Below are 13,489 nucleotides of genomic sequence, written 5' to 3'. Positions count from 1 at the left end.
GAGGGAGCAAATGTAACAAGGTAGATTTCAATAGAAAGGCAATATGAGTTCTTCATAATAAGCTAGCATTGGTCTTTTATGCCAGCAGGTGGCACTGCAACCTCCATGATACATTCTGATGGAGAATAACAAAGGGAATTTAGGTGAGAGACCTGTCTGTTGGTGCAAAAGCAAGAAGGATCCTTTGACAATCAGCAACTAAAGTTGAGAGTTTTTTTTTTATAAAATTTGGCCCACAGTCCTTAAATATTTGTTTCCCTTTTGATCATCTTAAGATGTCTCGTGCTGAAAATTAATTTTGTTTTATATTGATAATTTTGCAGTATAATGCAACTCTATTAAAGTATGGCTTGCTTTTGTAAGGAATTGTCTATATTATAAAATCAAGAATATTAATGGAAATATTGCCTGTTTTTTATCAACAGGATAAAAAGTCTGTAGAAAGCACTTGTCTCTGTTTTGCACGGCTAGTGGACAACTTCCAACATGAGGAGGTAGTAATTTTTGCTGATCTCTGCATATTGTATATTCAGTCATATTATACCTTATGTATACTTTATTTTCTATCTTTTTCAATTTGCAGAATTTGCTTCAGCAAGTTGCTTCTAAGGATTTGCTCACAAATATTCAACAACTGTTGGTGGTAACACCTCCAATCCTGAGTTCTGGGATGTTTATTATGGTGGTGCGCATGTTCTCTTTGATGTGTTCCAATTGCCCTATGTTAGCAGTGCAACTCATGAAGCAAAGTAAGTGCGTATGTTTCTTTGATCATTAGTCCTTTTATTTACATGAACTATTTGTAGTCAACCAGTTTTTACTACAAGATTGCTTTGTCATTAGTGCAGTCATAATTCTGTGTCCTGAATTCTTGGGCATCCAAGTTCTGCACTGTAATCCACTAAAAAGACAAGATGCAAAGAAATTGGAAACTCTGCAAATATTAAGTGCGTTGGAATTATAGTTAAATTTAACATTACTATGTTTAGGGCAGAGGAGTGAAACTCTTCTGTCCATAAGATAGCATTCATTTTTAAATATTACTAGATAAAGCATGTTAAAAATTCTATATTGCCTTTTTAAAGCTGGAGCCAGAATCAGTTGGATGCTGTCTTGGTATAAGCACAGATGGTTTTATTTTTAAATAAAACTGAAAATTATACCTGCAATCCTTACCGCACAGAGCCCGCAGTTTAATTCTCAACAATGTTTGACTTAGTCCACTAACCACGAGACAGGTTGGATGAGATAACTGCACTGCAGATTTCGGATCTTTGAACTTTGTCTTTGTAGTTCTTGTACCTCTCGGAGGGATAGATCGGGGGGAGAGTGTGGGGGAATGTCATTTAGCCTATGCTGTGTTAAATTACCCGGTGGGGAATGCAGAACCCCTTCCCCATCGTGGATGTTGTCCTGGTTTCTTTGTAAACAATAAAAATGTTTTCGCATAAAAAAAAACCTGAAAATTATAGGGTAATCTCTCAAAATAGTGTAAAGGAGTCAATATGTGTGTTGTATACTGCCTTAAAGGAGCTTCTCAAGTTGGAGCTAGTTTGAAACACCATATAGGACACAACTTTTGTTTTTTCTCATTGCAATGTCAAGATTTTGTCATGCATAGTTTCTTTCCAGTCTGGGTTTTTGAATTTCTCTGACTTTTTTTATAAAGTGATGTGTTGTGACAGTGTTGTGACAGTTTATGCTTTCTGGGTTATTCACCAAGAGAAACATAGCCATTTACTCTGCTGGTGATAATTTGAACATATTAGACCACATCACCTACTTTTTATTTAATTTAAAATTAATATACCACGCTATAAGCAAAACTCAGTGGTTTATAATAAAAGTATCCATAAAAATATTTTAAAAAAAACAACAAACATCCTCCTCTTCACTGCTAAACCCTTTAGCCCTGCAACCCTAGCCACTCAAGCAGTAGGGGACAGGAAAGCTTTAACATGTTTCTAAAATTTTTGATAGTTCAGTTCAGACTCCATTGCAGTTGGCGACATATTGCATAGTTGTGGATCTATGCTAGTGGAACATTCTTACAAAAACGCTGCAACCTAAAACCATATCCCACTGTTCCAGGTTGGGCTGTGAAAACCTCAAGCCTGACTGGAACAGTCTAAGTTACAGATTTCCTGTAAGGTACATGTGTTCCACTTTTTGAAAATTAATTCCCAGTTTGACAGGAAACATTTGTATTTAATATCTTGCATTGAATGTTGATACTTGAAATTCATTTTACAACAGTTGACCTATAATGTAAACTTTTATAGGCTATGGATTATAAAACTGAAACATAATCTGTTAGTTTAGATGCCTTAAACACTTGTTAGAATTTTACCCTGAATCATGATTACTTCATTTAAAGTACTTGACTGTTATCCTGAAAAACATTCATATGGAAAATGTTTCTACATATTGTGCATTTAGAGTTCTGACTAATTTGTGTTCAAGGGACAAGAGGATGATAAATTACATGTGTGTGATGTCATCTGATAGCACTAATGCAGAACATTTTTATTCCTGTCTGGAGGATCCTAAAAGACTATTCTAGGCATGAGTGAGACTCGTCACTCTTTTCATCCATGCAGATGCCTGACATGTTTTCATAGCAATGCTACTGTGGATTTTTTCCATTTGTTTTTTTTTTTTTCCTCAGATTGAGTTTCTAAAAGCATGGACCTCTTTTATCTTCCATCCTGTTTACTTTTCTTCAGATTTGACATTTTCACTTATTTTTCATTGAAGGTGGTCAGCGCCTTCCCCTCAATGAGTGCTGCTTATAGTGACTTGAGTCGGCTTTTTTTTTTTTGATCATTGTGATGTTTTAATTCTGATTTCTGTTTTTCTCTTCTTTATAATGGAAAAGAAGTTAAACAGTTTTAAATGCTGCTCCTGCTATGACTTAAAGATGTCAAATCAACAAATAAATAAAATAAATTAAAAATGTCCTTCACGGGTCATTGCGAGTTTTCTATGTAGTGTTTGGGGATGGACAGGATGTCCTTGCATGTGGCAATTGCCCAAAGGTGTCTCCCAGAGCCATCAAGCTCCATCAATGGAAACCTTAGGATATTGTCACCAGAGAAAGTCTGGACCGTAGATTTCCATACCGAGGGCATAAACATTGAAGAACCCTAGAGCTTCACCTGCTTCTGGAGATACTTTGGCAATGAAGGAGTTTCCACTTCAAACTGAAGCATAGAGTGCAGAATGATCCTGCTTCAGTTACTTAGCACTGAAAAAGGGTTTCTTGGGTTTGTTTGGATCCATGTTAATCATGATGCTGAGCATCAGAGACATTCTTTAAAGTATGAGTGTTGATCTTTATTGGTATGAAGATTAGTAACCTGAAAGCATTGAGATTGTGGTTGTTGTAGACCACGTTAGGAAGATAACTTGTTTTCCTGGAGTTCGATAGCACCATCAACAAGCTGCAGAATTCCTGTTATTTACCATCTGTACTTCCTATTGGCTACTCTGAAGGACCTCTACTTGCCTACTGAGCCCACTATAGTGTTGACCTCAGAGACCTCTAAAGAGAATTTGACAGAAGGATCCTCAAGGTCCTCTCTTGACACCTACAACAGTTTCAAGTGCCAGCACCAAGCATTTTGACACAGGTGGTAGAGCCAATTGAATTAGTCCCCACTCAGACTTCAGATCCAGTGATTCTGAATTCATATTCTAAATATGATTAGTCCTGGGAGTTCAGCACATGGATCTGAAGGATCGGGATCGGAAAAAGATTTTCTTGGTCTCCCCTCAGACACCTTTCATCCTCGGGCAAGGAGTATATATCCTCCCAGAAAACCTCTCCTTCCCTCCCTTTAAGAGGTTTTTCAGTTTAATGTAGAGGTAAAAGATGAGCCCAGTGCACCCTTTTTTTGGCTTCCCTAAAATCTTTAATATGGCTGGGGTACCTGTCCACCAACTCTTTTCAAGAGATACAGAAAAAATGTGGAAGACTGTGCTGTGTATTACTGTGAATAAGAAGGTAGATATGAATGTCCAAATCTATTCCTGGATTCAACTAATCCCAGTTACCACACTGATCTCTGGTAGTTGAATCTGCCTTAGAAAAGGCCCAGAGACTGAATGCTCATTTCTCATTGCCTCTAGGACATGACTTTTTTTTTGACAAAGTCCACAAAATCAGAGAAAGTTCTTTCAGAATGCTGTACCATGCTTTTTCATAGAATCCCATCAGATCTTCATGCTTGAGTATATGCACACTTCTCTGGAAGGGGTGAAGACATTTCAGAGCATTTTTCTCAAGAGATGAAGGAGATTTTGTTCATCTGATGAACTCCGGAAAACAGTGTGGGAAACCTCTGATCTGTTCGACTGATGTTGCTTTTGAGATGGCGTCAAGATCATTTGCCATGGCACTAGGAACCCACAGATTTATTATTGCAAGCTTCTAACTATTTATTTATTTTATTTAACAGTTTTTTGTTTTTTTGTTTTGTTTTTTTTTAACTAGAGAGGATATGCAGGAAAGGCTTGTGGGCATGCCTTGCAATGGAGCTAATTGCTTTGAAGATAGTGTAAAAAAAAAAAAGGGCAGTGGATGAAACAAAAAATGGGGGGGGGGGGGGGGGGGGGGGGGGGGGGGCTTCAGACTTTCTCTGCATTCACTTCTGATCTTCTCTCTAACTCTGCGGTTTAAGTGGACCAACAAGGCATCATTTTTTTTTTGCCTCCAAACAGGCATATCCCTCCATTCACTCACCCCCTGGTAGCAATAGAGCTTCAGATAACATCCTTGGGCTCAAAGAAGCTCAAAAGCTACATAGTATTTTGGTCAGAAACTGATTGTATTTTTTATTGGATCCACAGCACGTAAGCAATAATTCTGAAGCACTTAACTGTTGTAAGGAGGCTGAGATTTTACACAAATCATTGGCTACTTATAACTTCCCAACTGGTGGGTATGAGGATAGTGAAAGAAGGCTACCAGTTATGTCTTTTGAGGTTCCCTCCAAATTGCCCATCAATGGATCATTTCCTAGCGTGTAGCCAAATGGACACAGGACCAATGGGTATTGTGCTCTTCTGCTAGCAGATGGGAGACAGAGTCAGATTTCAAGCTGACGTTATCCTGAGTACATATACCCCTGCACTGACCTCACTTCCGCAGTATCTCTGTCTCCTAGCAGATGCGGACACTATACCACACACATAAGAGCCGCACAGCCTGAATTGGAGTCCTGTCTGTGCCAGTACTGCGAAGAAGCCCAGGGGGAACCAAAGCCTGGACCCCTACTGTTGGGAGAGGGGTCCGGAACTACTGACGATTGCTCCCCGGACCTATGTATCTCCGACATGGCCTCCCCACAGGAAGGCACCTCTGGGGCCCCTACTCCACCCCTGCCTGGGATCAACATGGACCCAGGGACCTTCTCCTGGGTGGAATTCTTCAAAGGGCTGCAAACCTTCATTCAGGCGCAACCAGCCCTAGCTGCGTACCAGGCTCAACCCCTACCAGGAGCTCTAGATTCTCCCGGTCCGGTTCGGATGCCTCAACACATGCCTCGCCTAACAAAGAACTTCCATAACAGAGATCCAGACACCTCAGATGATGAGTGACTCCCTGGAGGAAGGAGAAATCCCTCCAGGGATGGAACCACACGGAACCATGCTTCGCTTCTTCCACAAGGGCGAATTACCAGCCCTGGTTTCCCAGACCCTAAAGACGCTGAGTATTCCTGACATGGATCCTATGGCAGAACCAAAGAACCCCATCTTGGTGTCCCTTCGTAAGGCCTCATGCTACTTTCCAGTGATGGAAGCCATCCAGGAACTGATTGACCTGGAATGTAATGCCCCGGAGGCCAGCTTCAAAGGGGGGTGGGCATTGGAAGCCCTATACCCTCTGGAACCTGCGACCAAGGAATGCCTGCGTTTCCCAAAAGTGGACGCTATGGTCTGTGCCGTCTCAAAGCGAGCGATTCCTGTTGAGGGAGGAGTGGCACTGAAGGACACGCAGGACAGACGATTGGAATCCATCCTTAAGCAGGCCTTTGACGCAACAGCAGTGACACTGCAGATTGCTTCCTGCTGCGCACTGGTGGCATATTCCTGTTTACTCCTCTCGAGAGAGACAGATACCTCCAGATCTCAAACCGGGGAGATGATGGAACCTGCAGCGTCCTTCCTCACTGATGCAAGCTCAGATTTTAGTGCGCATCTCAGCCAGGGGCGTTGCCTTGGTAGTGGCAGCCTGAAGACAAATATGGCTACGAAATTGGTCTGCAGACACATCTAAAGCGAATCTCATGAGAATGCCTTTTAAAGGATCTTCACTATTCAGAAACGAATTGGAGAAGTTAGTCAACAAAAGGGGCAAATCTGTAGTGCCTCGACTACCTGAAGATAGGAATAAAAGATCTCTGGGTCCCTCCCCCAGAAGAGCCAAGGGCAAAGGATTGCAGCACTTTAGACCCTACAGGAATGCACAGTTCCAGGCACCTCACCCCTCCAGAAGGTCCCAGCCCTTTCGGAGCAGACAGACCAAGAGGGGAGCAGGACCAGGGGCAGGCTCCAGCCATGTCCCACAATGAGAAGAGGCCGACACATCCACAGGAAGAAAATATAGGGGGTCGACTTGCCCTCTTCTACCAAAGATGGGTCGAGATAATGTCGAACAAATGGGTCCCAAACATTATTCAAGAAGGGTACTCTGGAATTCCGCAGCATCCCTCGAGACAAATTTATGAGATCACCCTGCCACTCCCACTCCAAGAGACTGGCAGTAGAAACCACACTAAAAAGACTACTCAGTCTGAAGGCAATAAATCCGGTGCCCATGCCCCAGCAAAATACTGGGCGCTATTCCATCTATTTTATCGTTCCCAAGAAGGAAGGGTCATTCCGGCCCATCCTGGATCTCAAGAACGTCAACCGTTATCTGTGGGTGCTACACTTCCGCATGGAAACTCTGTGCTTCGTTATAATGGCAGTACAACCGGGAGAGTTCCTAACCTCCTTGGACTTCTCTGAAGCTTATCTTCACATCCCAGTCCATCAGGATCACCAGCGCTTCCTGCGCTTTGCAATACTGAGTCACCATTACCAGTTCCAGGCACTTCCTTTTGGCCTAGCAACCGCCCCCAGGACCTTCACCAAAATTATGGTGGTCGTGGGAGCAGCACTGAGGAAGGAAAGAATCCTGGTACATCCTTGGACGATTGGCTGATCAGGGTGAAATCTTCAGAGGAGAGCAGACAGGTGACCAGCAGAGTCAAGAGCCTACTGCAGGAGCTTGGATGGGTTGTGAACATGAGCAAGAGCAGTCTACAGCCCTCTCAGTCGCTAAAGTACCTGGGGACCTGGTTCGACACCAAACAGAACAAAGTCTTCCTCCCCCCCTCCAAGAAGAAGGAAACTGGCACAATTGTGACGATTGATGACCAATGCACGCCCCAAGGTATGGGACTATCGTCAAGTCCTCTGCCTCATGGCATCAACGCTAGAGGTTGTTCCATGGGCAAGGGCCCATGTGCGACTGCTCCAGCGCGCCCTACTGTCAGGATGGAACCCACTGTCCCAGGACTACTCAATTCCCCTCCAACTACCAGCAGAGGTTCGGGCCCAGCTCCAATGGTGGCTACAGGAAGACCACTTAAGCAGAGTAAGCAACCCTATCCCCACCGAACTGGATCTTGCTCACTACAGATGCGAGCCTGCAAGGGTGGGAGCCCACTGTCAGGAACTGAAGACCCAGGGACAATGGAGCAAGAAAAAGGCAGAATGGAACATAAACCGCCTGGAAGCTCGAGCAGTCAGACTAGCGTGTCTGTGAGTCAATCAGGGTAATGTCGGACAACGCAACAGTTGCTTATCTCAACCACCAGGGAGGAACCAAGAGCCAGCAGGTGTCTCTGGAAATAGACCCCCCCTCATGGCATGGGCGGAGATAAACCTACAAGGGATCTCTGCCTCCCACATCGTGGGAAAAGACAGTCTCAGCAGACTGCCTCAGCAGAGAGAGCCTAGACCCAGGGGAATGGACGCTGTCGACCCCAGCCTTCCAACTGATAGTAAATCGCTGGGGCCTCCCAGCCATGGATCTACTGGCCACCCATCTCAGTGCCCAAGTCCCCAGGATCTTCAGCCGCAGACAAGAGCCACAATCCCTAGGAATCGATGCCCTCGTCCAGAACTGACCAGAGGAAGACCTTCTGTTCACCTCCCCCCCCCCCCCCCCCCCCCCCCCCCATGGCCACTATTGGGCAGTCATCCGCAAGATAGAGCATCACAGGGGTCTAGTTCTGCTTGTGGCCCCGGACTGGCCAAGACTACTATGGTACGCAGACATGCGAAGACTCCTTGTGGGGAACCCTCTGTGCCTACCTCCACACAGGGACCTTCTCGGGCAGGGCCCGATCCTCCACGAAGATCCGTCTCGATTCTCTCTTAGGGTCTGGCCCTTGAGAGGACTCCCCTGAAGAAGCGCGGTTACTCAAAGGCCGTGATTGACACCCTGCTCCGAGCCCACAAATTCTCCACATTCCTGTCTTACATACGAATCTGGAGAGTGTTCAAAGCCTGGTGTGAGGACCGCGGGATTCTCCTGTGAACAGCCAAAATCCCCATGATTTTGTAGTTCCTACAGGATGGGATGAAGAAAGGGTTGTCACTCAACTCCCTCAAGGTCCGTGTTGCCGCTTTGACCTGTTTCAGAGTCGAAGCGGACAGCATCAGACTATCAACCTATCCAGATGTGTCCCGTTTCCTGAAAGGGGCTAAACAACTCCGACCACCTCTAAAGTGGCCGGTGTGTCTATGGAATCTCAATCTAGTATTAGACTTCCTAGCTGGGGCTTCCTTCAGACCAACACATGGTCTGTCACTTCGCTTCTTAACATTGAAGACTGCATTCTTGGTGGCAATATGTTCAGCTCGTCGCATCTCCGAACTACAGGCACTATCCTGTTGGGAACCATTCTTTAGGTTCACACCTGGAACCATACAACTGCACACTGTCCCCTCCTTCGTACCGAACGTGGTTTCCCAGTTTCACGTGAACCAAACCATCTCGCAACCATCTCCAGATGAACATAAAGGACTTGGAAGACTCGTGCCTTCTTCGCCATCTAAACATAGGCAGACTTCTAGTCTGATACCTGGAAATTTCGGAACCTGTATGCAAAACGGACCACCTGTTCGTTCTTCACAGCGGGAAGAAACAAGGGGAAGCGGCCTCACGGGCGACCATAGCCTGCTGGATCAAAGAAAGTAATCAAGGCGGCCTACATAGAGGCAGGAAAACCTTTAACCCTATAGGTTAAGGCTCACTCTGAGGGCACAGGCAGCCTCCTGGGTGGAAACCAGGCTGCTGTCGACAGCCGAGATCTGTCGGGCAATGACGTGGTCCTCCACACCTTTTCCAGGTGTTCCAGGATGTTCAGGCCTGTGAGGACAGAGCCTTCGCAAGGGCAGTACTAAGTGGGCCATGGGCAGTCTCCTGCCCCGTCCGGGAGTAGCTTTTGTACATCCCCATTGGTCCTGAGTCCATCTGGCTACATGCTAGGAAATGGAGAAATTACTTACCTGATAATTTTGTTTTCCTTAGTGTAGACAGATGGACTCAGCATCCCGCCCATGGCTGCTTCAGAAAAGGGAGAACCTCTGATGGCAAACCTTGAGACTAAGCAAATACAGGTAAGCCACGGCCTGCCCCTAGTTCAAGACACCCACAGTTGTCCAGTGTCGGCATTAATCGGTTGAGTGCACTGGCGGTCTCCAGTTTGGAAATCAGTTGAACCAGTCAAGTTTAAGCAAGTTATTTAAGTAAAGATATATCCACATTGACGTTTCGAAGACGATACTGAGGAAGTGAGGTCAGTGCAGGGATATATGTACCCAGGATGACATCAGCTTGAAATCTGACTCAGTCTCCTATCTGCTAGCAGAAGATCACAATACCCATTGGTCCTGAGTCCATCTGTCTACACTAAGGAAAACGAAATTATCAGGTAAGTAATTTCTCCATTCAAAATCTGTGGCACCAGAGATATTGCAACAGGAGCTGCTCTCTTTTTTCGGCCAGTATGCTTGAATCCTAGCCATTTTAAGAGAAAGGGGTGACATTTTATTCTAAGTGCCTTCTGACTCTCAAGAAGCCTTGGATGATTCTGTACCATTCTAGACCTAAAGGCTTTGAACAATTTGTAGTGAAAGAAAAGTTCTAGTTGATTTCTCTGGGCATCATTATTTCCTTTCTAAGCAAAGGAGACTGGCTATGCTTCCTGGATCTCAAGAATGCATACATTCAGAGATACATCGCACTCACAGGCAGTATCTCAGATTTCTAGTAGGAAGACAAACACATTTGGTGTCGCATGTTGCCTTTTTGCTTTCCTTCAGTTCCATGTGTTTTCACAAAATGTCTGTAGTCATAGCATGTTTACACAAGCTAGGAGTGTGTTTTTCCCTACTTGAATGATTGATTGGTCAAGAGTACATCTCAGCAGGGGCAAAAGAATCTATATGCTATAGCATCTGGATGCTAGTCAGTAGGGTTCATCATAAATTACCCAAAATCAAAGCTTAGTCCTTCACTTCAATTGGAATGCATTGGTGCTATACTAAACATGATTCAGACAAAAGCCTTTCTCCCTTTTAGCAGCAACACTGAATTAATGACCGCGGTGAAGGAAGTCATCAGACATTAGCTTGAGACATTGAAGATGTTGGGTTATATGGCCTCAACAATTGATGATATGCCTGTGGCACCTCTCCAAATGACCTTAAATTCCCAATGAAACCAAGCAAATCAAGGACTCATAACAGTGTTTGTCATGGCTAAGCTCATAGATTCTCTATTTTGGTGACCGTTCTAATTTGACTTTTCCAATTCCTTTTTATCTCATCAAATTATTTTGAAGGAGAATGCCTCCAGTTTGAGATGGATAATGTTCAGCTCCTAATTGGATGGCTGGATATAATAAAAGGAGATATCTGCTGTCTGACTCTAGAAGAGCTTGTCAAGGCTGCTCATATTAGAGCCATAGCTACATTGATGGCCTTAGATCAGCCTCAACTGAGATTTGTAAAGCTTCAACTTGCACTTCTGTCCGCAAGTATAAATCATGAGAGGAATTTCCCCCACTAAAAAAATGTTTACTGCCCATTGGCAGCTAGTTCTTCTTTTTGTTGGAAGGCATCCCTTAGCCTAAGCAGTCTCATTTCTGTAGCTGATTAACTTCCTTTCCCACAGCAGATATTCTCTATGGGCAGCAGGATAATCAGCCAATCACACAAACCCTCCTGCTTCCCTTTCTGGAGTTGGTTTCTTACTAGCTTATACTGAGGTAAGCCATGCAGAGGTAGTGGCTGCTGCCCAGGAAGCCCCACATATGCCCAGAAAAGCTGTCTGTAAAAATTTAGAGTGCTATGGAAAACTTGTATGTCAGCACTGTTGGATGGTGTCACTTTCTTGTGCGGTTATTTGCTGTCTATAGAGAACACCTGTTATAGCTAAAAATATCAAGTTACTTACTTGTGCAGGAAAATATACACGTTAAATACAGAGAGTAAACATTAAAATGATGTGAATGATGTAAATTACTAAAATAAAAAGATGGTGTGCTGTGATTGTATAAAATGTGCTGGATCTATCATAGTTGCAAATTGCAGTTCAAACCTCCTGATGTATTTAATTACACTTTACCCTGAGATACTGTCTATAATTGTGAATAAAACAGCTAAGATGGTGACTCATAAATTAAGAATTTCCATTTTATCGCTACATTTCAGTCTTTAGATTGATTGTTTTCAGTGTACTTTGTTGCATTTTACTTCTTCAAAATGCAAGTTTGAATGCATTTAGATCTTTTGGCATTTGAAATTAGTTATTCTTGTGAAATGGTTGAAGTGTTATAACTATATCCACTGCTTAAGCATCACTGCTACTTGAGGGGAAAATTTTGAAAGGGATTTCCATAGGTAACTGTTTTTCCATAGATCCTTTTCTTTTGAAAATTGTTCCAGCAGGGCAGGGATAGGCTGGCAGAAGTTGGCATTGGGATTTTGTTTTGAAATTCCTGCACCTTCTTCCTCTGGCTTTACCCCACATAATTTGCATGGAAAAGCTTTCCTGTGACAATGATTGTATGAGGTTTCCATTATAAAAATCTGCTCGGCTGCAAGCTACCAGCAACAGTTGAAAACTACAATCGGGAACAGTATTTTGTGGCTGCAATTTATCAAATGTAAGTAAGTGTTAAGTTATGGAAGCAAGAGATGGAAGGTTTATACAACTGTATATTTAAACTGATCTGAAACTACTGGATGCATATTAGGGCAGAGTGGTTTTAAATTGAGACAAATTATTGCTCTGTATACCCTAATGCAAATAGAAATATTTGCAGCAAAGGAAAATGTTGCAGCTTGATTGTAACTTCTTGGGCAGAGGCTTAGTAAATAAATTTAGCTGTCATAGGATCATGAGCTGACAGTACATGAGAAATAATATTTAATGCACTTATTTTTAAAGATATTGCAGAAACTCTTCACTTTCTTCTTTGTGGTGCTTCAAATGGCAGCTGCCAAGAACAGATTGATCTTGTCCCTCGAAGTCCTCAAGAACTTTATGAGCTTACTTCTCTTATTTGGTAAGTTCTCAGTTTAATTTTTCTTGAATAATGAAAAACTGCTAAAATATTCCTGATGCTTATGAACTGCTGCCCTTCCTTTGGTTATATTTTGTACTTAATGCTAAATTAATGTAGTAGTGCCAGCAAAAAAGAACATAAGTTATGCTATGCTGGATCAGACCAAGGTCCATGAAGCACCGCATCCTGTCTCCCAACAGTGGTCAGTTCGGGTACCACAAGTTCATCCTAAAAAGTAGATCTATTTCTTGTTGCTAATCTCCGGGGATAAGCGATGGCTTTCCCAAGTTTATCTGGCTAATAAATGTTTTTGGACTTTCTCTAGGAACTTGTCCAAACCTCTCTTAAACTCCGTTCTCCTAGTGTTCCCTGACCATGTCTTTTGACAATAAATTCTGTAGCTTGATTGTGTGCAATGTGAAAAAAATACTTTCTACAATTTGTTTTAAATCTGCTAGTGGTTAGTTGTATGAAATGTCCCTTATTTTAGTATTTGAAAGGGTAAATAATCGTTCCCTATTTAACTGTAATTTTATAAACTTTTATCATATCCCTGTCATCTCTTTTCCAAGATGGAGTGTTAACCAGTCTGGCCATCTTCATAAGGGAGCCATTCCATCCCTTTTATCATTTTTGTTGCCCTGTTCTGTACTTTTTCTAATTCTGCTATATCTTTTTTTTTTTTTTTGAGACTGAGCAACAGAAACTGCATACAGTACAAGTGTAGTCATACCATGAATCGATACAGAGGCATTATGATAGTCGACAAGCAGGATTAGATCAGCCATAAACAGTGGTTGACATCATCCAACAGCGCCAATATGGACCCAGCTATCAGTGCTCAGAAACATTTGAGC

General features: G+C 43.1%; 1 protein-coding gene across 20 annotated transcripts in view; it reads left to right on the top strand.

Annotated features, from left to right (window-relative positions):
- TRIP12 (thyroid hormone receptor interactor 12) overlaps window positions 1-13,489 on the top strand; it is a 495,519-nt gene that overhangs the window by 254,606 nt on the left and 227,424 nt on the right. For all 20 annotated transcript variants that reach the window (XM_029615415.1, XM_029615414.1, XM_029615411.1 and 17 more), the window contains 3 exons: window positions 426-494; window positions 584-749; window positions 12,515-12,632. In XM_029615415.1, coding sequence (XP_029471275.1) covers window positions 426-494; window positions 584-749; window positions 12,515-12,632 — 353 coding nt within the window. The remainder of the gene's footprint in view (window positions 1-425; window positions 495-583; window positions 750-12,514; window positions 12,633-13,489) is intronic.

This window comes from Rhinatrema bivittatum, chromosome 9, assembly GCF_901001135.1.
Source record: "Rhinatrema bivittatum chromosome 9, aRhiBiv1.1, whole genome shotgun sequence".
Taxonomy (NCBI): Eukaryota; Metazoa; Chordata; class Amphibia; order Gymnophiona; family Rhinatrematidae; genus Rhinatrema; species Rhinatrema bivittatum.
The sequence above is the reverse complement of the archived record's forward strand: the minus strand, read 5'-3'. Positions and strand labels throughout refer to the sequence as shown.